The 26,128-nt window shown below is 36.3% G+C and overlaps 3 protein-coding genes and 2 long non-coding RNA genes across 9 annotated transcripts in view; 4 read left to right on the top strand and 1 right to left on the bottom strand.

Moving 5' to 3' along the window:
* Positions 1–174: 174 nt before the first annotated feature.
* Gas8 (Growth arrest specific protein 8) lies at positions 175–5,486 on the top strand. 2 transcript variants are annotated; one of them, XM_029304256.2, is made up of 9 exons: positions 175–498; positions 694–911; positions 985–1,246; positions 1,361–1,621; positions 1,710–1,877; positions 1,947–2,033; positions 2,114–2,323; positions 2,397–2,608; positions 5,377–5,486. In XM_029304256.2, the coding sequence occupies exons 1-9, from the start codon at positions 496–498 to the stop codon at positions 5,378–5,380; spliced, it is 1,425 nt and encodes a 474-aa protein (XP_029160089.2). In that variant the 5' UTR covers positions 175–495; the 3' UTR covers positions 5,381–5,486. The 2 variants fall into 2 exon arrangements, with proteins under 2 accessions (XP_029160089.2, XP_085345442.1); XM_085489316.1 differs by lacking the exon at positions 5,377–5,486 and having other exon boundaries at positions 2,397–4,294.
* On the bottom strand, positions 2,858–15,435 carry LOC114928230 (galactoside alpha-(1,2)-fucosyltransferase 2). The gene is made up of 3 exons (XM_029299318.2): positions 15,087–15,435; positions 5,405–6,107; positions 2,858–5,269 (listed from the first exon to the last, which is right to left on the bottom strand). The coding sequence occupies exons 2-3, from the start codon at positions 5,881–5,883 to the stop codon at positions 4,729–4,731; spliced, it is 1,020 nt and encodes a 339-aa protein (XP_029155151.1). The 5' UTR covers positions 5,884–6,107; positions 15,087–15,435; the 3' UTR covers positions 2,858–4,728.
* LOC114945134 (uncharacterized) lies at positions 8,691–13,934 on the top strand. The gene has a single exon (XM_029321228.2). It carries the CDS (start codon positions 8,691–8,693, stop codon positions 13,932–13,934), a length of 5,244 nt encoding a protein of 1,747 aa, XP_029177061.1.
* A 1,659-nt stretch (positions 15,436–17,094) lies between the features above and the next one.
* LOC146720030 (uncharacterized) lies at positions 17,095–18,522 on the top strand. Of its 4 annotated transcripts, XR_014926255.1 has the most exons (4): positions 17,095–17,550; positions 17,640–17,699; positions 18,319–18,367; positions 18,452–18,522. It is a non-coding gene; the product is annotated as an uncharacterized LOC146720030 (long non-coding RNA). The 4 variants fall into 4 exon arrangements; XR_014926253.1 differs by having other exon boundaries at positions 18,319–18,522; XR_014926256.1 differs by having other exon boundaries at positions 17,640–18,361.
* Positions 18,523–23,027: 4,505 nt separating this feature from the next.
* Positions 23,028–26,128, top strand: part of LOC114938543 (uncharacterized) — a 247,020-nt gene continuing 243,919 nt past the window's right edge. Inside the window, exon 1 of the long non-coding RNA XR_014926240.1 lies at positions 23,028–23,076. This is a non-coding gene — a long non-coding RNA (uncharacterized LOC114938543). The remainder of the gene's footprint in view (positions 23,077–26,128) is intronic.

The raw sequence follows: 26,128 nt of genomic DNA, 5'->3' as shown, positions 1-26,128 counted from the left end.
ACATTAATTTCTGCTAAATATAAAATGTTATTTATACATGTAAAATATAAAACAATGTAAAATATATACATTATGTATACATTATATCCTAAGTATAAAAAAGTTTTTTATACATAAACATGTAATGCAATATATATTTGCATACATTGTAAACATACAAATTTCAATAATCATATGTATACATTTTCATTTTCTACTTAAAAATTATTATCTCATCGAAAATAATATAAAATCTGCATCTATACATGATGCATCTGTATAAAATTCATATTTATATCAATGTATAGACATGGTTGCTTAGTAACGATCTTACAAAACAATTCCATTCTAAAATGTCACACTTACCATGTTGTGCAGACCTAGGTCAGCTGACATGAGACTATAGACTTGACAGCAGTATTATTATTATCATTATTGTTCGTGTTACATATTGCTATAATCTTTGAAAAGATATATAAATAATCTCTCTACGCGGTTTTATATATATCGGTAAAAATGGTAAGTTTGATTTAATTAAATATTAATCTGACAAAAATTTGGCTGTTTTTATCAGTATTATCGTATATTTTCATTTTTTATTATATTTTTATATACTTTTACATGTATGTATCAGATATATAATTTTTTATGAAATTTCCTTCTTTTCCTACTTTCTTATAATTTAATGTATTTTTTAAATTACATGACAAAAAGCCTCCTAAGAAAGCAAAAGGGAAAACGACGGATAACGTCGATGGAGTGGATACAACGAAAATGAATAGGGAACAATTGGAAATATATGCTCATAAAATATTAGAAGAAATGGAACGTGAGCGGGAGGAGAGAAATTTTTTTCAATTAGAGAGAGATAAATTGCGAACTTTTTGGGAAATAACAAGACATCAGTTGGATGAAGCACGCGCTACAGTCAGGTACTTTAAATTTTATCACTCTTTAATAATATTTCTGATATAATATAAATATATTTGCATAATTTGCATGTAGAAATAAAGAACGCGAGAAAGAGGAATTAGCAGAGAAACACGAGGCCGAACTCAAGTTATACAAGCAGAAAGTGAAGCATTTGATGTATGAGCATCAGACTAATTTATCCGAGAACAAGGCCGAGCATCTGGTTGCTCTTAAATTGGCGCAAGATGATCACGTTGCACAAGAGAACGAACTTATTAAAGATAAAACTGATTTTAAGAAAATGCAGAAGGAACAGGAATTGGCGTATATGAACGAGATACGCGCGTTAAAATTGGTAAGATGCACGTGTAATAGAATTTGCCAAAAATTTATATATTAAATTTTAATAAAAATTTGTTCATATATATATATATATATATATATATATATATATATATATAAAATGCAGCACAATTCGGAAGAAATGAATAACATGATGAAGAAATTCGAGTCTGAAGCGGTAGAATTGGAGCAAAAATACGAACAGAAATTAACCAGTCAATACGAGTCTTTAACGTTGAAGCATCGCATGGAAATTACAGAAGTGGAGGAAAGAAAGAATGCGCAAATTGCGAATTTGATAAAAAATCACGAGAATGCGTTTGCCGAGATGAAAAATTATTACAATGATATCACTCTCAATAATTTATCGTTAATTAAGAGTATGAAGGTAAGATTCGCTACCTATTGTATTTTGCAATTATAAAAAGTAAATGATCTGAAAAGCTTTCAAATTAACGCGGCAAATGTTTTAACAGGAACAAATGGAATCGATGAGAAACAACGAGGAACGTATGAAAAAGCAAGTGCGAGAATTGACAGCGGAGAATAAAAAATATTCGGCTGAGTTGAAATCTTTGCAAGAAACAACTACCGAGTTTAATCGTCAACTTGCAAATTATGAGAAGGATAAACAAAATTTAGCTGTTAGTATATCTCTATTCTATAACAATATTATAAACAGAAATATTTAATTGAGTTAATGATATTTCTAGAATACGAAACGGAAATTGGCCACAGTGGCAAAGGATTTGGAAAATTTTAAATGGGAAAATGAAGTGCTTGAACTTCGTTTTGAAAAAGTAAAACATTTTAATATAATAAAGAATACTTCGATATGTGAACCTGATCCTGACCTTTTTAATATTTTTTTTTGTTTTAGTGTCAATCTGAGAGAGATGAGTTACATTCTAGATTTGTCTCGGCTATTTTCGAATTGCAACAGAAAACGGGTTTGAAAAATGTCCTCTTGGAGAAAAAATTGGAAAAATTATCGGAGTTACTGGAACAACGAGAAGCACAGATTAGTGAAGTGCTGGCCACAGCTCAATTAGATCCTGCTGCGGTGGTCAAAGTGAATAAAAAATTAGAGGTATGCATTATCTCGCGTTATGATCTATTTGAATCACTCTACGATTGTATCATGTTATTTTATCTTTCCATAGGATATGCTTAATAGAAAAAATACTGCGATACAAGATCTGCAATATGAATTGGCTAAAGTTTGCAAAGCACACGACGACTTATTAGCGACTTATGAGAGTAAATTACAAGAATATGGAATTCCCAAAGCTGAACTTGGAGTTCAGCCTCTGAGAATGAGGATAACCGGTGCGAAATTGGGTTTATGTTCAGCTGGTTTTGTCACTACAAATCAGTAATTATAATTTTATAATTATTAATATTTAATCGATTTTTGTGGTAATTTTATATGCCTTTATCTGCGAAAATCGCATCGTATCTTATTACTATTTTTATATATTTTATTGAAAGGGCTATGATACAGCATTTTAGATAAGAGAGTTTGATACTATACAGAGTGATCGATAATATGCGCATTTGTTGTATGTAGCAATATCTCTCTTATTGAAAAAAACATAACTTTTAATATAATTAATACTTATAATTTTGACACAGAGTATTTTTATTCTGTAAAATGAATACATTTCAGTTTACGCGTGTTACGTTTCCAAAAATTACATAAAATTATCACAGAGAATGTACAAAGTAGATCGTATCGATGCCTGGAAGTTGTTTAGTAATTATTTATAACATATTTATCTTTTTGTCTGTAATCGCATCTCTTGTCACGCAATTAGCGTTGGCTAAATGAAAAATCTGATATCTTATTCGGCTCATTTCATTATTTTTTATTTGTTATAATTCTATTACTAGTAGCGCAACTTTCTTTTTGCGCTCCAACATTTTGTCAGATATCTAACAACTGGCAGGCAACAAATACATTGAAGATACATCCATATATAGATATTAACATATAGATATTAGACACACTGACTAGAGTCTAGCTCTGTAAAACACTATAAGTCAGAGATACATCAGGTCACATGGTTATAATAAATTTCAAACACTGGCTTTATATGTAAAATATTTTTCCCCGTCCGCAATTTCTCGCACAGTAATAATAATAGTCTGTAAACTTTTCTCTTTGTATATATATAATACTTAACGGTTAAGTGAAGAAATAATTTATCATTTGCTCACAGATTTGTAAATATTATACAACGCCTTGTATAGATATAATTTTATAATACATATATAGATGTGTGTGTATACATACATATATATATTTATATATATGTATATATATGTATGTTTATATGTGTATATTAAGAATTTTGGCACAATAAGAAATAGAATCACAGTTGAAATCATTGTACATTATAAGACTTAGATGGTTGTCAATATATCGGTTTCGTGAAGTATTTATATTACACGTTCGCTACGCGATATGAAATATACATTGAAACGTGTAAACGCAATCAATCTGAAACTCCACGACACTAGGCTATATGTTATAGAAAACGATATAAACTACGAAATAATATCAGAAAATCCAGTTTTCGGGAAAGATCTCACGCCAAAGTTAAGGGATCACTAACCAGATACAATTCTGAGCACTCTGCACAAGAATTTAGAATTTATTCGTACGCGTGTTTCTTTTCTGAATATATTAGGCTCTTTTGATCATCACTTTATTCGAAAGAAATAGCCGATATCTCTTTACGCTTTCTTTGTTTTCTTTTCATTAATTTTTTACGGCCGTGTCGAGTTTGTATCGGAATCGTAGAAAAAATAAGCATCTGTTTTAATTTTAGATATTAGTGGTCCATTGTTCCATTGTAAACCTTTTCCTCGCGAGTTCCTTGAAAGGTTTTCTCGCTCGCTACATTTACAAGTGCATCGATTTCTAGTTTATGTGCACACACTAAATTTAAATAAGAGCATAATATATGTATGCGCGTAATACTAAGCGCATTTTGATGCATTTACATATACATATAAAATTTAATGTGATGTAGCAACACACACTTTCATTGAATTTTACTACTGTCAAAATGTTTATGCATTTGTATAATAAATAAAAAAAGATGAATATAGATATATAATCTAGAGGTGGCAAAAAGGCAAGATATACACACTTTCATGTAGTTTACATTAATTACCATATTTGAATAGATAACAGAAGTAAATAATATACGACGATCCTTTGCATAGAGCAAATATACATATTTCCGATCTGATAAAAATTTATAAAGTAATTAAATATTAAATTGCAAATTTTAATATTAAAAAAGAAATAATAGCTTCTCAGAAACTTTTTTAATGCATGTAAATTAATTAAAAATTTCCAAGAATAATGTAAATGACGATTTTTTTTGAAAAAAATTATGTAATTACGTAAATTATGTAAAAAATGTGTATACATGATACAACGTAAATATGTTCTGTTTTATACTCAAGAGCTTTGATTCTCGTTCAACTCATTATCCTCCATTTTGGTAGAACGTCGGCGATCAACGTAGAAAAGTATGTTGTTACATTGTAAACTACAGTTTCGCCGGCGGCCAAAATAGCTCCGAACGAGCCGTAAGTGCCGTAATCTATTATGCTGTGATTGCACGTGGATAAGACTGCTAGATCCTTACCCGGGCCCTTACCATCATTATCCGATACGAAACTGATTCTATGACGGTTGCTGTGCAAATTATACTTGCACCAGGCAATATTATCGCTCGTCACTACGAAGACAACATTGCTGTACTTGCTGGCGAAGTAATCCATCGCCGACAGGTAGTAACTTACCGGTGCCGGCCGCGTCTTCAGCTTGTGCCAAAGGTAATCCACGTAATCGGTTCGACGCACGTGTACACTGACGTAGGTTGGCGAGGATAGATTGAACTTTTCCGATACACGTCTCAATACTTTCTCCGCGTAAATTCTCAGACTCGGCTTGAACGTGAATTCCCGTCGTACGTCGTCCAGCCAGACCAATATCAAGGACCAATAAGCCGCATGCCTGTCGAAAGAGTGTTATAAGTTATTTTATTCTAGTTACATTTCTCATGTGCCTATAATATATATGTATATCAGCGATAATTAATTACTAATTTAATCTGATTTCAGATGAAACTCAAAGTCTAACAAGACTGACCTGGGTATAATGATGTTCTGGTCCGTGCTATTCCATTGACTGAGCGAGTTGACCACTTGTCCGACGTCCAAGGTACACCTGCCGATGTAGCTGAGCGGCGGGATGCTGAGGTTCTCGAAGTGCTCCTCCAGGGTCTTGAGGATGCAGCGCGGCATGAACGGCTCCAGGCCGGTTCTACGAGCGGTCGCCCACACGGACGCATACTCCCAGATCTGATTGCCGAGTCTACCGCCCTGCACCGCCGAGACTATGCCGTTAATGGGACAGGGATTGTTGCGCCAGTCGGGTGCCGGTGCCCGGACGTTGGATGTCTTCAGGGTCGTGCGACAGAGCGTCTGCTCGTACACGGAGATCTTCATGTGGCGCGCCGGCGGGGACGACGTGTCATACATGGGGAACAGGAAGACGTGGATGCCGAATACCACTAATAGCGCGAGAACTATCGCGCTCGCAAGCACATGCTGTTGAGCGTGACTCATTCTCTCTCCTTCCGCGAGATTTTTGCGCCACGCAAATTAATTTTTTTTCGAGCGACAGGATCTCTTTCTCTTTCTCTACGTACTTGCTCTCTACCCTCTCTTCACTACTCTGCTCTGCCTTCTTGCTGCCACTACTCTGGTCGGCCACTCGCTCTCTCGCGCGTACGCTAGTCCGGCATTTCGTATCTACAGGTGTGCCATGTCCTTTGCTTTCCGACGTACATCTTGGTAACGATAAATGAGCGATTAATGAGCGACACAAGAAATGCGAACGATATCAGAGGATGCGTGCGCATCGTGCGTTTAAGGTGATTGTAAATCTCTCGTGGATACCGAAGCGTGCATCGTTTTAGGGGGCGGGTAAACTTACAAAAATTTAAGTATCAAAATATACTTTTTATTGTTTTTAAAGAGAAACGTAGATAGTTTTTTCTAAATGATAAGCTGTATAAGATTGCTTCTGAATATGTCTAAGTGCTTCAAATAAATGTTAAATATATAAGGATACCAAAACTCTTAAAACACTTATATAAAATTATATTTTTTAATCTTTACATATCTTTTTTTTTTTTAGAAAATATTGATCCAATTGTTATCATTTTTAATCTATTCAAAAGTAAATTACGATTTAATCGTTCAGTTTAAAGAAATTATAATTTTATCAAGTTATATTAGAGTCATTAAAAAGTTGATTTTCAAACTATAATTAAAATTCAGAACGAATTGATTCAGCATATAAAGCACCTATCAAAATATAACTAAATATATGAGAGTAAACGTAAAAGAAAATTATTCAAATATATTAAGAAAATGTTGACACAAAGATAGGATTATATAGAATTTTTTCATATAATTTCGCAATTGACACCCGCCCCTTTAAGAGTGCTTTTTACATTCGAATATTATTACGAATACTTATTTTGAATACTATTTTGTCAATTTTAAAATTATAATAGTGAAATAATCATGTAATAAAAAAGTAAGACAGAGTAACATAAAGATAGACGAATAGCAAGATCGATTTTTAAGTGATATCGTATTTCGATCTTTTTATTTTAAGAGAAAATATTTCTCTAAATATATGTAAAAAATTTTTATAAAAATTTAATTTAAATTTTAAGCTAAAATATTTAATTATACTTTAATCTATATATTTTATTCTGAAATATTTTGGCAAGATTTTTCTTATTCAATTAATATATGCATGCACTTTTCAAATTTGCTCTCTGTAAAGAAGTGCTTAAGATGGTTTAATTTGCGTTAGACACCATATATAAAAACTACTCCTTTACTTTTAGATAATTAAAAAAGGACATGGCTAACACACCGTTGCTAAAGCTTGATTAAAATCACATGCAAGAAGCGCTCTTAGCAGATATATAAAGTTACATTGCTACGTATAATTATAATAAAATATTGAAAAATGAATTGTTCTGACATCAATAACGATATAATTTCGTTGAGCTCGATCTTCAACGCTGACAAATCAAATTATAAGCGTTTATTATATGACAAGCACAAACTTCATTATTGTATATTTGAAAATAGTGTAAGCGAAAACTTTTCTTCTTCAACAAGTCGAATATATTCAAACGATATTAATAAGTTAATTAATATGGAATATGGAGATAGAATGGGTAAAGTACTTCGCAGAGCACGAAACTCTTTATCACGCGATATTCGTTTCCCAGAACATTTTCATCCTTCGCACGTCCGAAGGTAGTATTTAAAAAAGTTTTGAAAAATAGCACGTATTATTACGCTATAATAATGTGCGCTGTTATATTTGCCTACGTAACTTCTTATCGATATGAGAAAAGTTTAAAATTTAAAGCTCGATAGAAAAATAAAAAACATGAAATACGCGACGCGTGACATAAACAACTCTGTGCAATTTATAAATCAGGAATAATAAAGTAGAAAAAATTTTGCGCGAATTATACGTTTACAAAATTTATTTGAGTTTGTAGAAAAAGCAATGCAATTTTTATGTAAAAAGTAATTGTAAACATTGCAAAGTTTAACGAAACATTTTTTACGATTTTTAAGTATATGAAACAGTGAGAGATGCATTTATCTTTTACTATATTTATTCTCATCGGGTCTCGTAGAAAACCTATATCATGTCATGTATATATATGCACGTACGTGTCAAAGTTATTGCGTCGCAAAGATGAAAGTTAGGTGTGTGACATATATTCCTCGAACTATGCTCTAACTGTCAAACGCGACATATCAAGATTGTTTTGGAAGCGTTTTTGCGACTATCGCTCGCCTCGACTTATTGTCTGCGCGAGCGAGCACACAGCTGATCAACCAAAAAAAACTATATACATAAACACGGCTTGTTATTGCCCGCGCTCTGATTTCGTGTTATTTCCCTCTTTTTTCTCCGAAACCGGCGGGTTCCTGCGATCCGACGGTCGATTCCGAGTAAGTCTGCGTTCAGCCGTCTAAGCGATCACAAGTCAGTGATACTCCATCGAAACAGTTTTCGCTCTGTATTCTGCGAAAAGTGCGTTCACCGAATACCTCCGAGTTTGTGGATCTTTGCGCTGTAGCGATTTTAACCCGCTCCCGTTGCAAGAAGGACGAGCGAAAGACTACCAGACCAGAGGAACGACACCATAATTATTATTTAATCAATAAAATTGGAGCCTTCGAAAACCAACCCGGCTATCGTCAATCGTCCTTAATATTCCTTGCCCACCGATCGTTCAATAAACGATTAAAACCACACATAATTTTGGTCCTTCGAGCCGGATCGGTGGCAAGACGAAACCAGGCATTGACGATCTGCCGGCATCATGTCGAACGTGGAGGAGATAATCAGCGATCAGACACAGCTGATGTACTCTGTCGCACGAGTTCTGCCAAATTTCAAGAAACTTGGCCAAGCACGGATGACTCGTGCCGTTACCAAGGAGCGCCTCGCCAACCTGAAGGTCATCTTTTCGAAGTGCCAGGAACTCCATTCGAAAATCACTCGTCTGGCCAGTGATACTCAGAAGCAGCAGCTGCCTTACTTCAAGGAGCAGCAGTTTTTCGCCTGCGAGGACGTCTTCAACGAAACATCCGACTACATGGCAGAAATTCTCGAGGCCTTCGAACCAGGACCGCGGCATCAGTCAACAACCTTGGACGTAAGCAACCCTTCCGAATTCTCTCGCCGGTCGTCACATTTGCCCAAGCTACACTTACCGACGTTCGAGGGAGGCTTTGACAAATGGGAAAATTTCCGCGACCGATTCACCTCGTTAATCGCTAACGATACCTCGCTGTCAAATGTCGATCGTTTGCATTATCTTTGTTCGTGTGTAAAGGGTGAAGCTAGTAAGGCGTTGAGCCACCTCGCGATTACAGACGCGAATTACGTTGTCGCGTGGAACCTCTTAATTTCACGTTACGAAAATAAGCGACGCTTGATTACCGGGCATTTGCAAACATTAGTTGATTTACCCGCGGTTCCGAGCAAAAACTCCAAAGACCTTCGGTACCTTTGTGATCAGACCAACGCCGCGATACATGCGTTAAAGAATCTCGGGCGTCCGGTCGAGCACTGGGATGATCTATTGGTCTTCCTCGTTTCGCAGAAACTCGATAAATCAACTCGGGAGGCGTGGGAGATAAAGCTTGGCGAAACCAGCGAGTATCCTCGCTTTAAAGATCTTACGCAATTTATCGATACTCGAATTCGCGCATTCGACGCGATCGCTCCCGCGAATCCGAAAGAGAAAGCATCCGAGTCGAATAAATCGGCGAAACGCCACGTACTCGCCTCCAATTCCGGCGTTCCCGCGAACGTCACGTGCCCTGTCTGTAAAGCCAAACATTTATTATACCAGTGCTCGACCTTCGCTAGCAAAACACCGTCCGAACGATTCGAGTTAATCCGTCTCAACCGACGGTGTATCAATTGCTTCAGCGCGAAGCACGTTGTGAAGGAATGCACGAGCCCGCGCACATGCAAACAGTGTCAGAAAAAGCACCACTCGCTCTTGCATTTTGACACATCCGCCAATCAAGGAGATACCATCGAATCCGCGGTCGCGACGACGTCGAGCGACTCGAGTAATAGCGACGTCACAACGCATCTCTCCACAAACATGGTGTCACCGCAGGCCGCGATTCTCCTCGCAACTGCCCGCGTTCGCGTGCATTCGCCACAAGGACGAGTAGTTACTGTTCGCGCATTGATTGATCAAGGTTCCGCAGTTACGCTTATCACCGAATCAATCGCCCAATGCCTACGGTTACCGCGCGTCAAGCAAGCCGTTCGGATTGCCGGCATCGGCGATAAACAATCCGTATCGCATCACGCAGTTACCGTCATCGTAACTCCTGCGTTCGGCGATGAACCTGCGTACTCGACGACCGCTCTTGTTCTCCCCTGCTTAACAAAATATACGCCAAATCGTACAAATTCCGCGTGTCGCTGGTCGCATATATCTGGATTGCGTTTAGCCGACGGAGATCTCATGAGTCGCGATCCGATCGACGTCATTATCGGCGCCGACCTGTATGGCCTGATCCTCCTCGACGGTATTCGAAAAGGATCCGTTAACGAGCCTACGGCTCAAAAAACCACTCTTGGCTGGATCCTCTCCGGACCCGTCACTCCCATCTCCACTGATCCACGCGCATCTGTGCAGGTGCATCATGGAACCGTCCTTGAATCTCTCGACTCCATTCTCCGTAAATTTTGGGAAATTGAGGATATTCCCCTCTCATCTTTTCCAAATCCCGAAGATCTCGAATGTGAGGAACATTTTTCGTCCACTCACTACCGCACGCCTCAAGGGCGTTACGTCGTTCGGTTACCCTTTAAAGGTCACACCGCAGTCTCGTTAGGCGAATCGCGCGCCGTCGCCTTCGCCAGCCTTCAACGCCTCGAACGGCGTTTCCTTCGTCAGCCGGAAACGGCTTCCGCCTATCGCGAATTCCTTACCGAGTATCGTCAACTCGGTCATATGACCATCGCGCCAGCGGATAATCGCCGTGGGAATGCACTCCACCGCTATTATATCCCGCATCATGCTGTCGTACGAGACAGCAGTGCCACGACGCGCTTACGCGTCGTTTTCAACGCGTCGTGTCGAACCTCGGACGGCACATCCTTGAACGATCACTTGATGGTCGGGCCTAAGCTCCAGCTCGATCTCGCCACGGTGCTAATGCGATGGCGTCAACATCGCTATGTCTACACTGCCGACATCGCAAAGATGTATCGGCAAATTCTAGTTGACCAACGCGATGTTGACTACCAGAGGATTCTGTGGCGAGAGTCTCCGGAACAACCAGTCGAGGAGTATCAACTACTCACAGTTACCTACGGCACCGCTTCCGCTCCTTACCTCGCTCTCCGTGTTTTGCGACAGTTAGCGCAAGATGAAGGCGCCTCATTTCCGCTCGCGGTTCCGGTTCTCCTTTCGCAACTTTACGTCGACGACAGCGTGTTCGGCGCCGACGATAAAATTCTCGCGCGCCAGACTCGCGACCAACTTGTCGCTTTATTAGAAAAGGGCGGTTTTCGCTTGAGAAAATGGGCAAGCAATTGCGCAGATCTTCTATCGGATATTGATCCGTCCGATCACGGTCTTGCCTGCTCAAAGGAGCTATATGATGATGAGCGATTGAGCGTGCTAGGTCTCACGTGGGACCCGTGTCGCGATGTCTTTCGGGTTAAAGTTTCTCTCCCGACACATATTTCGAAAACGAAACGCGAGATCTTATCGACCATCGCCAAACTATTTGATCCGCTCGGTTGGATCACCCCCGTCGTGATTACCGCAAAAATATTTCTGCAAACATTGTGGCAATTAAAATGCGATTGGGACGACGACATTCCCGGCGATTACGCAACCGACTGGGAACGCTATTATTCGCACTTATCGTGCCTTCATCAACTCGAAATCGCGCGCTGGACGCGATCCGGCTCTCATACCTTGAAAACGGAGTTACACGGTTTCTCAGACGCCTCTACGAAAGCCTATGCGGCGGTAGTCTACCTCCGTAACATTAACATCGACGGATCGGTCGACGTTTTCTTGCTCGCCGCGAAGTCCAAGGTCGCCCCTCTCAAAACATTAAGCGTTCCGCGTCTCGAGTTAGCCGCTGCACATCTTCTTTCGCGCCTCGTGCAGTTCGTTCGAACGACGCTTCAACTGCCGAACATCGAAATACATTGTTGGACGGATTCCACCATAACGCTAGCCTGGCTAAGTAAATCGCCGTCTTGCTGGCGAACGTTCGTAGCAAATCGCGTCGCAGCCATTCAAACGACCTTACCGGACATACCGTGGCGCCATGTTCCGACTTACGACAACGCTGCCGATGCCGCGTCCCGTGGTCTTGCTCCGGAGGAACTAGCCCCACATCCGTTATGGTGGCACGGACCCCCGTGGCTGTCTTTGCCTCCAACCTCTTGGCCGAACGGCAATCTCATACAAGATGAGATCACATCCACCGATCTTTTGGAGAAACGAAACGTACACGTCACGGATTCTCCGGCGCCTCCGGAATTATGGGATCTCGCTTTTCGCTTCTCATCATGGCCGAAATTGCTTCGCGTGACCTCATATCTAATTCGATTCGGGAATCTCGCGCGACGGCAAAATCAATCACTCGAACGCAGTTCGCGCGTCGACGAAATCGCCGCAGCCAAAGCGTACTGGCTCCGCTGTATACAGGCAGCTATGTTTCCCGCTGAATTAGTCTGTCTCGCTGCGAAGAGATCCGTGTCCAAATCCAGTCCGCTTTCATCTCTCAATCCTTCGCTGAGCGACGACGGACTCATCCGCGTCCGCGGACGTCTACGTCACGCTCGCCTGCCAGATTCGACGAAGTACCCGATCGTCCTTCGGTCGCATCCTCTCCTTTCCCTCATCATCGATCATCACCATCATCGCATGCTACACGGCGGTTCACAACTCACTCTCGCATCCTTACGTTCCGAATTCTGGATTCTTCGCGCTCGCACTTGTACCCGCGCAGTCCTTCACAAATGTGTGCGATGTGCCCGCGAGGCTGCGACCATTCCAAATGAACTCATGGGAGATCTTCCGTCGGTTCGCGTAAATCGCGCGGCGCGACCGTTTTCACACACGGGAGTCGATTATGCTGGTCCTATTTTGTTACGAAGTACACCCGGGCGCGGACATAAGTCTCACAAAGCGTACATCGCCCTGTTTGTATGCCTCACTACTAAGGCTATCCACCTTGAAGTCGTAACCGATTATACTTCGGCCACCTTTATCGCGGCGTATCATCGGTTCGTGTCCAGACGAGGTCTTCCCCAGGGGATGTATTGCGATAATGGCACAACTTTCCAAGGAGCCGATCGCGAATTAGCCGATGCACATCGTCGCGCCCTCCGCGATCCAAATTTTATTGCGGCGACCGCTTGCGAAAAAACATCGTGGCATTTCCTTCCCCCGGCCGCCCCACATTTCGGTGGTCTCTGGGAGGCCGGTGTGCGTAGCGTCAAAACGCACCTCAAACGTTGCATAGGTGCTCACACTCTCACGTACGAAGAAATGAACACCCTTCTCTGTAAAATCGAAGCGTGTTTAAATTCTCGACCGTTATCCGCCGTCTCCGAGAATCTGGAAGACTACCGCGTTTTAACTCCTGGGCATTTTTTAATCGGCGCTCCGTTAGCAGCGGTTCCCGAACCCAGCGTTCTCGACCTGCATGAAAATCGATTGTCACGCTGGCAGATGACGCAGCGCATCACCGAAGGTTTTTGGAGATCTTGGCGCAACGATTACTTGCTCACCCTCCAACAACGCCCAAAATGGCGAATTGTACAAAAATTAGCGCGCGTCGGTCAGTTAGTTCTTCTACGAAATCCGCTAGCTCCCCCGAGTCAATGGGAGCTCGGCCGAATTGTTGCGTGCCATCCCGGAGCCGACGGCTTGACGAGAGTCGTCACCGTCCGAACGAGCCGCGCAGAATATAAGCGCCCTATCACCAAAATTTGTTATCTTCCCGTCGACATCAATCAAGAGATGTCAATGATATCCGGCTCGGCGGGCGGAGATAAAAAGTAAAGCGAGCACTTGCTCATATATATATCTCGTTTTGTTTGTTTGCGTTTGTTTAATTTGTTTTAAAATTTAATCAACTATATTCTTATGTATACCTTTGTCACTGGTCTCGTAATCACGATAAGACTGTTCAAATCGATAGAGTGGATCTCTCAATCGATTGTAAACGTTATCGTCGTTGGTGCAAACCGAAGTGCATCTCTTGTTCGTCACAATGCGCATTTCGAATGTGTTCATTCGAGGCGGGCGGTATGTTTTGGAAGCGTTTTTGCGACTATCGCTCGCCTCGACTTATTGTCTGCGCGAGCGAGCACACAGCTGATCAACCAAAAAAAACTATATACATAAACACGGCTTGTTATTGCCCGCGCTCTGATTTCGTGTTATTTCCCTCTTTTTTCTCCGAAACCGGCGGGTTCCTGCGATCCGACGGTCGATTCCGAGTAAGTCTGCGTTCAGCCGTCTAAGCGATCACAAGTCAGTGATACTCCATCGAAACAGTTTTCGCTCTGTATTCTGCGAAAAGTGCGTTCACCGAATACCTCCGAGTTTGTGGATCTTTGCGCTGTAGCGATTTTAACCCGCTCCCGTTGCAAGAAGGACGAGCGAAAGACTACCAGACCAGAGGAACGACACCATAATTATTATTTAATCAATAAAATTGGAGCCTTCGAAAACCAACCCGGCTATCGTCAATCGTCCTTAATATTCCTTGCCCACCGATCGTTCAATAAACGATTAAAACCACACAAAGATCAATTCTTAAAAGAGGGATTTCGAAGAGCGTCTTTGATATAGCATCATTATTTAATATAGCGCATTAATTTATTTCAATATTTATTACGTTACGCAGAAATTAAATGTTTTCTTGACTCCGACGTCGCTAGCTTTAATTAAATAACTCAGCGCTGATTACATATTATATTAATCGAAATTATAATATTTAATATAGAAACAAATGCGACAGTAAAATTAATTCGCGTTACTAAGGATATTTCGCGGAGATGTTTCTCGTCATCCATCTGTCATATCCGAAACTTGTACTCCGAATAGACCGTAGAAAATCGAGCTCAACAAAATTCACAGCCCTCGTCCACCCTCACTCGACATCCCCTACACTATATGTAACCTTCTAAAAAGAGACTTCTCACTCACCCGTTCCGGCGAGCACAGCTGTGCGATTCGCGACGCACAAGTCGAGCCTCGCGTAAACCAGCCGCAGGTTTAGCTCACTCATGTTTGCCCGGCGTGACGTCCGCGGACGCTTGTTGCACCCTGGTTGTCACCGTCTTCGTTTACCACCACGGCCTCGGGATCTGTCGCTCTCCCGGACGCAGAGCACCGTCTCGCTCACGGCGATCTATACTCCGCCGCTCCTCCTAGCCGTCCTCTTCTACGACGTATGACGACGTTCCGGGATATTCCCGTGCGCTGTCCGTCCGCTCGGACGGGGATGAGCCGCCATCCTCTCAGGGGGATGTTGTCTCGGGGGTGTGACGTCATTCACCCACAGCCGGCGCGTTACGTATAGATTTTTAATTTCCCTTGGCGCCGTCTCGCGCGCGCGAGCCGGCTCCTCTGTCGTTCGATAATCGCATATCGAGAGTCGCGCTCGATGAATCGAGAGTCGCATTCGATGAATCGAGATTGATGTAAACGTGCGAGGCTATTCAGTGTGTAAAAGTTTGAAAATAATTACACGCGTTTATTAATTATTTAATCTGCATGCGTGCCAATATGTATATATATTTTATAATTGCAATTTATTTTAATTACTAATTACGCGGCAACGCACTTCTTTATCAATGGTCGGTTTTATCGCAATGGTTATTAACGGCAGTTGCTATTTCATATTCGCGGTTAGAAAAAGAATTTAAATTTGGAGCCAATTTCATTAAGTCGATTAACATCAGGATTGCCAAAAGCAAATATTCATGTCACGAATACTTTTATATCTATACGTTGGCCACCCTGCTAATTTTAACCGCGCGGTGCATCTAATCGAAATTGGTCCTTTATTAATCATTTTTAGCACTTTAGTAATTTATAAACATTACAGAAAGTATTTCTCAAGCAGTTTTATACTACGTCCTGCGAAAAAACTGCGCTCGCTCTTATTTTCAATTTGATATAATACCATTCAATTTGATATAGCATTGATCCTCTCTCACGCGGTTATATTTCCCGCCATAATCGAGCAATTCCTGCTTCCCGCCAAAATCGAGCAAGACTCGCTTCACGCGCGGCAGTGTCTCGTTAGTCCGAGCGCATTTAATTAATCTTTTTCGTGTTTCGACGAAGCCTGGCAACGAATATCACTTCACAGGAAGTAGGTAAGATTGTATTGAACACTATATATTGGAGGTTGCACGATCTATTCGAGAATTAATGTTATTTTCGCGTTTATTTGCAGACAAGGAAGTCTGGGGTTAAGAAACACGGCGCGAGTGTAATGGCTGCAATCCGGAGATCGGTGAACCTGCGATATATTTCGCTATATTCTAACGACGAGATCGGTGAGTGTGTAGTATACTTTTGTTATATTTCATCTTCCAGCAATCCTATCGAGTCAGTTTGACCATTAGGAGGGTTATTAGCGTAAAGGCGAGACAAAAATATATGTGTAAAAAAATGTTTTTTTACACGCAAAAACTTTTTTTCGCAAACTTTTGCTTGTAATTTCAAGAGTTGAGCCCGATACGAGACTTTGCATGTATCGGCTCTCGTTTTATCACGATTGCGGAAGGACGCGGTGGAGGATCTTTTGTGCGGCAAGAGAGCTTTTCTGTACTATCTGGACGAGCTTGAAAGCTCGTCGCAAAGTAGGCCGCGGGAGTCCGATATCGTGTGTCGCCTCGGTCAAATTATAATGGTGTCTCCACCCTGTTTTTCTATTCAATTTAATCCGATATCAATATATGTATACATACGGTTTTATCCTTCGTATATACTTTTATGTATATTTTACCCTCACAATATATATACGATAAGTCTATATAAGAGTAATAATCTTTTCAGCACATTTTTATGAATGAGATTTAAACTCGCAGAAGATATTTGAGAACCAAAAGCTTATGCTTTTTAAAAGTTTAATGAACAGCATTTTTTATTATTATTATAAATATTATTAAAAAAATTAAATAAAAATAAAAAATAATAAGATCATTTTTTCTCCCGACTGCTGCCAACCGTAGGTTGGCGAAAAGAGAGGAAGTATGCGTTTCATCGAGCCCGGATCGGTCGTGACCTTAATTCTCGATAACTACTGCATAGTTTTATATCAACTTTGGAACATAAGTTTCTTATTAATCAAGGAAGGTTTAAAGCGTATTATTATCGTTATTTATTCTATTAATAAAAAGTGAAAAATGAGTATTATTTCGTCAATACGGTCTCTCATTGGCTGCTGTGTGAACCTAAGAGGAAAAATGATTCACCAATGAGATTCGTTGTAGTATCCGGATAGGGAATGTTGGTGACATTGGTATATACATCTCGAAGTAATAATGACGGGACTGATAGGAAAGGTTAGCTGTCACCTGTTGCGTGTTATTGTCAACAACAATATTAAGTGAAGTGTATTATTATGGATATATCTCAAGAAGATATAAATAAAGGAGTAAGTTTCTTCTTTTATATTTATTGTTTTTTTCTTTATTTAGAATATTGTTATTATTATTTATTTATTGTTTCTTTATTTATATGTAGGAAGAAGATACTCGCTTGAAGATATCTGAAGAAGAAAACATTATTAATAATAGAAAACAAGTAAATCTTGTTATTAATAATTAATAAAAATATATAATATAATTAATAATATAATTAATCTGTTGTAGTCATAACATGGCTATATGAATTTATATTTGTCTGCGTAGCCACTTATTTGCTATTAAATTTGCTACGTAGCCACATTGCTATAAATATCCACATATATAATTGTATAAATGTATATAGTTATTTTTTCTCTTATTTGTATATTATATAATAATTATATAATTAATTAAAAATATGTATACAAATATATTTATAGTTATACAAAGATATTAGCGCACCAATAATTATGGCAATGCAGACAAATATATTAACTTACATAGCCAATTATCTACTACAAAAGATTATTCACATATGTAATAATAATTAAGGCTATACAAATATATAAACTTACTTGTGATTACATAATGTATAAACTTATATAGCCATAAGAAAGTTAATATATTTGTCAAAGCCATAATTATAACTGCGTACAAGTTTACGTATTTGATATAAGATATTGTTGTCATCTGTCTTTGTCATCTGTCTCTCTCTATCTATCAATCTATCTATCTAGCTATTTTTTTTTATTTATCTCTCTATTTATATTATATTATATTAATTAAAAAAATTGTAGCAGAAAAATATTTGGAAAGAATATAGAACATTGCAGTCACATGGTGAGTGTATGTGTGTCTTTATTATTATTATTATTATATTATATACATTGTAATATATATATTACATAATAAAAACTTTTACATGTGTAGGATGAAGAAGCAGAGAGACAAAAGAATGAAGAAACAGCATAAGAACAGCAATAAATTAGAAAAAAAAAAAAAAAAAAAAAATAATAAAAAAATTAGAAAATAAAAAATAAAAAATAAAAAACAATTAAAAAAAAAATAAAAAATAAAAAACAATTAGAAAATAAATAATAAAAATAAATTAGAAAAAAAAAAATTAGAAAATAAAAAATAAATTAGAAAATAAAAAAATTAGAAAATAATAATACAATTTTTTACAAAAAAAAACTCCCGACTGCTGCCAACTAAGTTTTAATGTTTAAATTAAAAAATAATGTTTAAATTAGAAAATAAATAAAAAAAAATAATAAAAAAATTAGAAAATAAAAAATAAAAAATAAAAAACAATTAGAAATAAATAAAAAATAAAAAACAAAACAAAAATTAAAAATAATAAAAGAACAAAAAAATTATAAGTATAAAAAATAAGCTTGTAAAAGTTGGAAATAATCACACATAAATAAAGTCTGTTGTTTATTATATAATTTTTCTTATTTAAATTTATTGTTATCATACATATTTAGCGCTATATAATTTACAAAAATTTCAGATTTTTGAATTCAAAAAATTTTTTTAATTATAATTATTATTATTAATTCTACAATTTACAAGAGCAGTCGGGAGACGCCGCGCTAAATTTGAGACATATACGCACGCGCACGTTTTATGTAATAAATAGACACAAACACAAATATCGATACTCAACGGACGTTACAGTTTTTAGACGCGCGGCGTCTCCCGACTGCTCTTGTAAATTGTAGAATTAATAATAATAATTATAATTAAAAAAATTTTTTGAATTCAAAAATCTGAAATTTTTGTAAATTATATAGCGCTAAATATGTATGATAACAATAAATTTAAATAAGAAAAATTATATAATAAACAACAGACTTTATTTATGTGTGATTATTTCCAACTTTTACAAGCTTATTTTTTATACTTATAATTTTTTTGTTCTTTTATTATTTTTAATTTTTGTTTTGTTTTTTATTTTTTATTTATTTCTAATTGTTTTTTATTTTTTATTTTTTATTTTCTAATTTTTTTATTATTTTTTTTTATTTATTTTCTAATTTAAACATTATATATTGCTGCATTTTATAGAATATTTCACAGGAAAGAACAAGATATTTAATTCTTTTGTTTCAATACTTCATAAAGTATAAAATATTACAATTAATGCATTATAAAATATGTTGCAAGATTATATGTTATTTATATAACAAGATTATAACAAGTTTTATTTATTTTATATAAAGAAATAATTTTTGCATTAAGAAATCATTTTTATGATAAAAATAAATAATTTTCAAAGTTCTATTTATCATTGCATAATAATAAATATATCGTGTACACCCATTTTTTCATCATTTTGACGTCCCGAGAGACTGGCTGGTTAGCTCGTAATTTCATTTTGACTCTGTTATTTCGTGGAGTCTGGACTACACGAAAACTTACTTCCATGGACAATATGCTCGCCTATAGGGGGTCTTTCCGACATAATTTGCCTTTAATGGTTAATATCATGGTAGAAAAATTTTTTTGTTTCAAGATGCTACTGATTAAACTCTCTTCAAGCTATTTTTTCATATCATTTTCTTTTTTTACTTATACATTTATCATTATCTACGAAAATGCGAAATCCACTTATGCAGTAGTTGCATGCAGATAAAAAATAAATACATTATATGTTTTAGTACAAATGCAATATATAAAGAGCAAGAGAATATTTTTTTGTTCTTTTATTACGTGCATATGACGTTTATAAAGTTCAAAAAAACTTTCCAAAAAAGCTAAAAAACATATTTTTTTTTTTAGCTTTCTTTAGAAAGTTTTTTTGAACTTTATAAACGTCATATGCACGTAATAAAAGAACAAAAAAAAATATTGTCTTTCGTGTTTTTAAGGACGTGGCCGTACCTCCATATTCCACGGAAATTTTAATGATGCTACGGAGCTGTGCGGAGCAAATTAAAAAACTTAAATACGAGGTGGTCAAACTTGTCGTACGTTTTGAAGGATTGTCGAGAAACTTATCCGAAAAAGTTTTTTTTCTGAATTTTAGTGATAAATGTTGGAGTTTGCTCTTTATATATGCATGCATTTATTTGAAATTGTGTGGCTTTAAATATCTAATGACAATTATAAATACCTCTTTTCAAATAAAGAGTAAATTGTACAAAAATAAAGCTCATATATAAATAGAAATTTATTTTTAAAAAGGAAAATAAGAGTTCAGGACAGAATCATAGATTGTCTATATATTTTTAACAAAGATTTATATTATTTAAAAAAATGGTATGCAAATAAGTATAAAGGTCAGAAATATATGTGCATGAATTAAAGATATTAATAATTTTCAAAATGGATTATGCAATGATAATATCTATAGAATTCGTATATTTTGATGATTAACATATTTACATGATGGCATCTCTGCTATAAAAATATATTTGAGTTTGAAGATTAGGAAATTTAAATTTCATAAAATACTTCTTAAATACTCTTAATTTCACGAAATTAGTGTTGATTTTTCAAATAAATTCTCTAAATTATGTCTCTTTTATGTTTTTGTCACGCCATACAGCGATTCACACGAGTGATATCGAAGTCTTAATTCTTCTCTTTTGTACCTGTCAACTGCATTGGCCGGGGTAGAGTTTTCGATTCCCGCGAAATCCTTTCGACCACGAAATAAGACGCGGACGGAATGAGCCACGGTGGAAAATTTCTCGGACGAGTTTTATATCGGAATTGCCGAGAAGAAAGGGGAAGGCTATACTTGCGTGCTTGCACAGGGGCGGATTTCTCGAAGTTTGATATTTATAATTGAATCAGTTGTTATATACAGGAAATCACGAATCAGCTTGATTATGAACAAATAAAAAATCTCATCTTTCTTTCCAAGTATTATATCATTATTCAAATTATATAGCTCTTCGAGTATTTCGTTTGTAATCCAATTTTCTCTATCCAAATTCAGCAAAATTATATTATTCTCAATCTTTGAAAGCAAAGATTGGATTTCCTTGCATTCGATAAAAAAAGGAAAGTTTTCGCGAGTAAGAAAAAGTTTGTTTAAGTCTCTTTTCTCTTTCTTCATTTTATTTAGTTTTCGACAGTTATATGTAAGCAAGAAAAAAATTAACGCTACACTTATTTGTTATAACAAAAGCGCGAGAGAGTGGCGTAAAGACTTTTCCTTGACATATCGCGATATGGTACCAGAGAAATTCAACGCACCGAAATAATGCGAGTTTCAATTCTCATTTGCCTATGATTCGTTAGCCTTCATCTTCATACGGATCCGTCCCTGTGCTTGCGCAGGTGCAAGCTCACTGCGACATGCATACGAGGCGCCTTGTATGCACCACGTATCGCTTTGCGATAGAGGAGGAGAAGGAAAGATAAGAGGGAAAGAGAGACAAGATACCGATTGAAATCGCGGTCCATGCTATTGACAGGCCGTCTTTTATAGCTATGTGCATCGCAATTCTTCCGCAATTTTACCCCATACCCCTTTCGGAACTCCTTTTTCCGCAGCTCGACGGCGGCAATTCGACATCCGATATCGCGCTCTGCCATCACCCTCCTCTTTTATCTCTCATGGTGGTCTTTTCATTTTCCCGTCTTTCCCGCTCGACCTTTAATCGACAAGTTTTCGTACTCTTTGAGTTGTGTCTTTAATTCGTGAATTTATAGGATATTATATGAAACCATTTTACATATAATATAGTTATTAATCTCTCTGTTATCTGATATATGAGTCTCTCAGAAGCTAAATTAATTGACTCCACTTTTTGTGAATTTTTTAATTTTAATATCAGATATTAATTAATGCTCTGCTATTAAAATAAGATATTCAAAAAAAGTCGAGTTGATCAATTTAGCTTTTGAGAGACTCATATAATGAATATAAAATTTAAAAGTATTCTTAATATTTTGATATTCTGATATATCTATAAAGTTCAATAATAATTTTTTGAAATTGTATTGTACGCTGCTATAATTTAGATTTTATATTTGTATGTTGCAGACAATGTAAAATTCGGGAGTGCCGTTAAAAGTATTGCTCGTACAAGTGCGGGAGTTCCGTTAAAAGTATCGCGCGTATTTTAGTGAATGGACTTTGACGACCCCCTGACAATCTGAGAGGAGGAGGAGGCCTAAGAGAGGCATCAGGCACCAGCGGAGCAACCCTAAGGTGAGTACATCGTTATTTGTATATTAATTATGTATTATAAATTGTATATAAGTATTTAATTCAGTTCATTTATTTGAAAAATTTAAATAAGAGAAACTTAGAGATAATCATATTTAAGAGATTATTTATATAAAATATTTATATAAATCTCTTATAAAAGCTTCTATTAAAAATTTTTTTTAATTTATAAAATTATTTTATTATATATTTATATATATTGTTTATTAAATTGTTATACACCAAAAATAAAGTTTGTCGCATTTAATAATAATTTTTTGAAATAATAATTAATTCGAACGCTGCTATAATTTAGATCTTATATTTGTATGTTACAGACAACGTAGCTTGACATCGACTACTCCGCTGTTGTGCATCGGTGTCAGTGAGTGAAATAGTTTTCTTTAATTTTAAGGTAACGAATTTATAGATCGTAGTTGTAGATTGTAGATTGTAGATTGTTGATTGTTGTAGATAGATTCGTTACCTTATATATAAAATGGATGGATTAGAATTAATTTTTTTAGAATCAAAAAACTTACTTATAATAGATTGAATTTTTGATAGATGCCTTTAATATATATAATTAAAGCATAGTACACATAACAAGTGCAAATTAAAGTTTAAATTAAAAAAAGATATAATACATTTCAGATTTTACTTATTTATTTTATTTAAAGAACGCGTTTTTATTAATTGTACATAATAACAATTGTGTTATTATTTTAAGATTAATTATCCTAATTTTTTTATAGTCTATTCCATCTATGTAGTGTTACATATGAAAATATTTTACTTTGATGTAAATCCAAGTTATCGATCAATTAAATAATATGGATGTTTCTAATGAATTTTATTTTATTATAAAATTATTTATAAATTTTATATTTTATTATAAAGATAATATATTTTTATATATTTATATTATATTTATATTATATATTTATATTGTTAATATATATATTATTATTATTACTATTAGAAAAATATTAATGAAACTATTTTGATCGATGACTTGGTATATTATAAGTTAGTTATAGCAAAATTAAATTCAACGATGACAACAAACGATCTGATTTCTTATGATCGTATTCGAGCCTCGAGTCAATAAAGGTAGGTCCATTGGCCTAAAAAATAGTTTATTTAATCGTGTAAATAACGCTACTGTAAAATACAAATAAATAACGTAAATAATGTAAACGCAATATATTCGATCTCCAATCTAATATTTGATGTTTAATGTTAAAATGAATGGTTAAATATACACGAACAATTCTTTGATTGCGTATGTGTGTATGCATTACCTAATTTTTGATAAAAATATTCCCAGAAAGAATAATGCGTTTTTTTGTGATAAAAGTTTTTTTACGTATTATAAAATCGTATTATTTTTGACATTTAAAAGAAAAAAATTATTCTTTTAATCGAACAGTTATAAAATTTGATGTCGCTCGATAAGAGAGAACCATAAGACAATTGATGATTCCATTTATTTCTGACTATGAGACTTTCTCCTTTTTCCCCCAAATCTGCCAAATGTCATCATGAAATTCGATCATCCGCAAATCCGGCTCTCTCCTGGTTAGTCATAATTTACATCGGCGCCTCGTCGCTCGCGTAGAATTTAGATCCGCGCGCGAGTTTACGCCAAAATTGCATTTCGGTCGTCATTGAGAATCAAGGCAAACGATATTTGATCTCGGACGTATCGAGGGGTATGGACGATGCGTCAGACGGAGTGCACTTTGCGCTCTGCACACGAGATATGATGTGATTTACTAAACGATTTTATATAAGAGATGTATTCGTCTGTTTAAATCTATTTCAAGGGTCCTATATATATATATATATATATATATATATATATATATATATATATCGCATTGTTTTTATCATGTCTATATCGAATCTATGAAATACTTATTCTTTTATCTCTGCAATAGCAAAATTAATCGTGTACTGTTTTAAAATATATGTTTATGCAGGAGAAATTCTTTAACAATTTTATTAGTGACAATATTTTTCCTTAAGATATAGGTATAAGAAATGAAGAATCTATATAGTTTAATACGAAATTAAAATCGCGGACTCTGAATCAACCGGTGTATGTTTTGGGAGATCACAATCTATGTTTAAAAATACTCTGGATATTATGTTTAAAAATATTCTAGGGATAAACTACAATATATTTACTTTTCATACACACAATGGGGCGCGTTTGATTATTTAGTAGAAAATTCTGCTTTTACAGTATCTTCAATAATATTGGAGATTTTAGAGGAGAATTGATATCGGCGGTAGTATAGCGATAGTCTTCCTCGGTGACGCGCATTATTTTTTTTACGCGGAATCAAAATACGTTTCATCAAGCATAATCGAATCATTCCACTTACACTCTATTGTTACACGCGATGCGTTTGCATACACCTAATTGCGCGCTCTCGTAAGCGCCGTGGCCTATAAGTAATTCAGTTATCCGATGCCGCGCACGAATGCGACACAATGACGCTGCAAATGAAAAACTATTAAAAAGTATTAAATGTACTCTGTTTTCATCTCGCTCACAACCGAGGCGCTGTGATTCGCGCGTATCGTGAAAAGAAGCAATCGTAGAGAAAATAAAAATATGAGAATAACAATATCAAAAGTCTGATATGTGAAAATCAAACCGTATTTTATATTAGTAAAAGAATTTCTAGATGTCTATTATTTATATGTAAATTTTTCCATTTCTATTCTCTTTGGGTATCTTGAATATCAGACCGAACGAATAGTTTTTTAAAAATTATTTTATATTATCTACATATGTTTGTATTTTCTACGTATCCTATTTTACATTCTACGTTTTACATTCTGTATACAAAACGCTAGAGATATGGTATTTCTATCCGTTCTTAAATACCTTAAATTAAAACAAAGTTTTCTAAAACTTATTTTAAACTGATAAATTATGAAAGGATACAAAATATCTGTAGCATTGTACAGAATGTAAAATGTACAATATAAAGTAATGAACTGATTGTTCCTTCACTCTATTTACTTAAATTAGAACTGCAATAGAATTGCAATTGTATTTACATTGTTAACATTTTTCATCGTACAATTTACGTTAGCGCGTTTCGTGCTTTTTCACGCTTCGTGTGAGAATTTCAATCGTCGAAAATCGGCGTATCGAGTCTCCTCTCTACCTCTCATCGTACACCTCTATACATATATTTAACGGGCTTCAGTTTACTAACCAAATTGCAGTGGGCGGCGACAACGCGGGTACCGTGTATTTCAGTCCCGAGATTTGGCGGAGACAGAAAGAGACGGTTGGAATACCATAGCGGCGGAATGTTGAGGGTTCGCTGGGAGATCGAACCGAGAGGGAAAACCGAGGATGTACATAGCGATTGAGAAAGGAGGACGAAGGACGAGAGAGCTACGGGAGAGAA

This window comes from Nylanderia fulva, unplaced genomic scaffold (genome assembly GCF_048542155.1).
Source record: "Nylanderia fulva isolate GAGA-0341 unplaced genomic scaffold, ASM4854215v1 Scaffold8, whole genome shotgun sequence".
Taxonomy (NCBI): Eukaryota; Metazoa; Arthropoda; class Insecta; order Hymenoptera; family Formicidae; genus Nylanderia; species Nylanderia fulva.
This window is presented reverse-complemented; position numbering and strand designations above follow the sequence as displayed.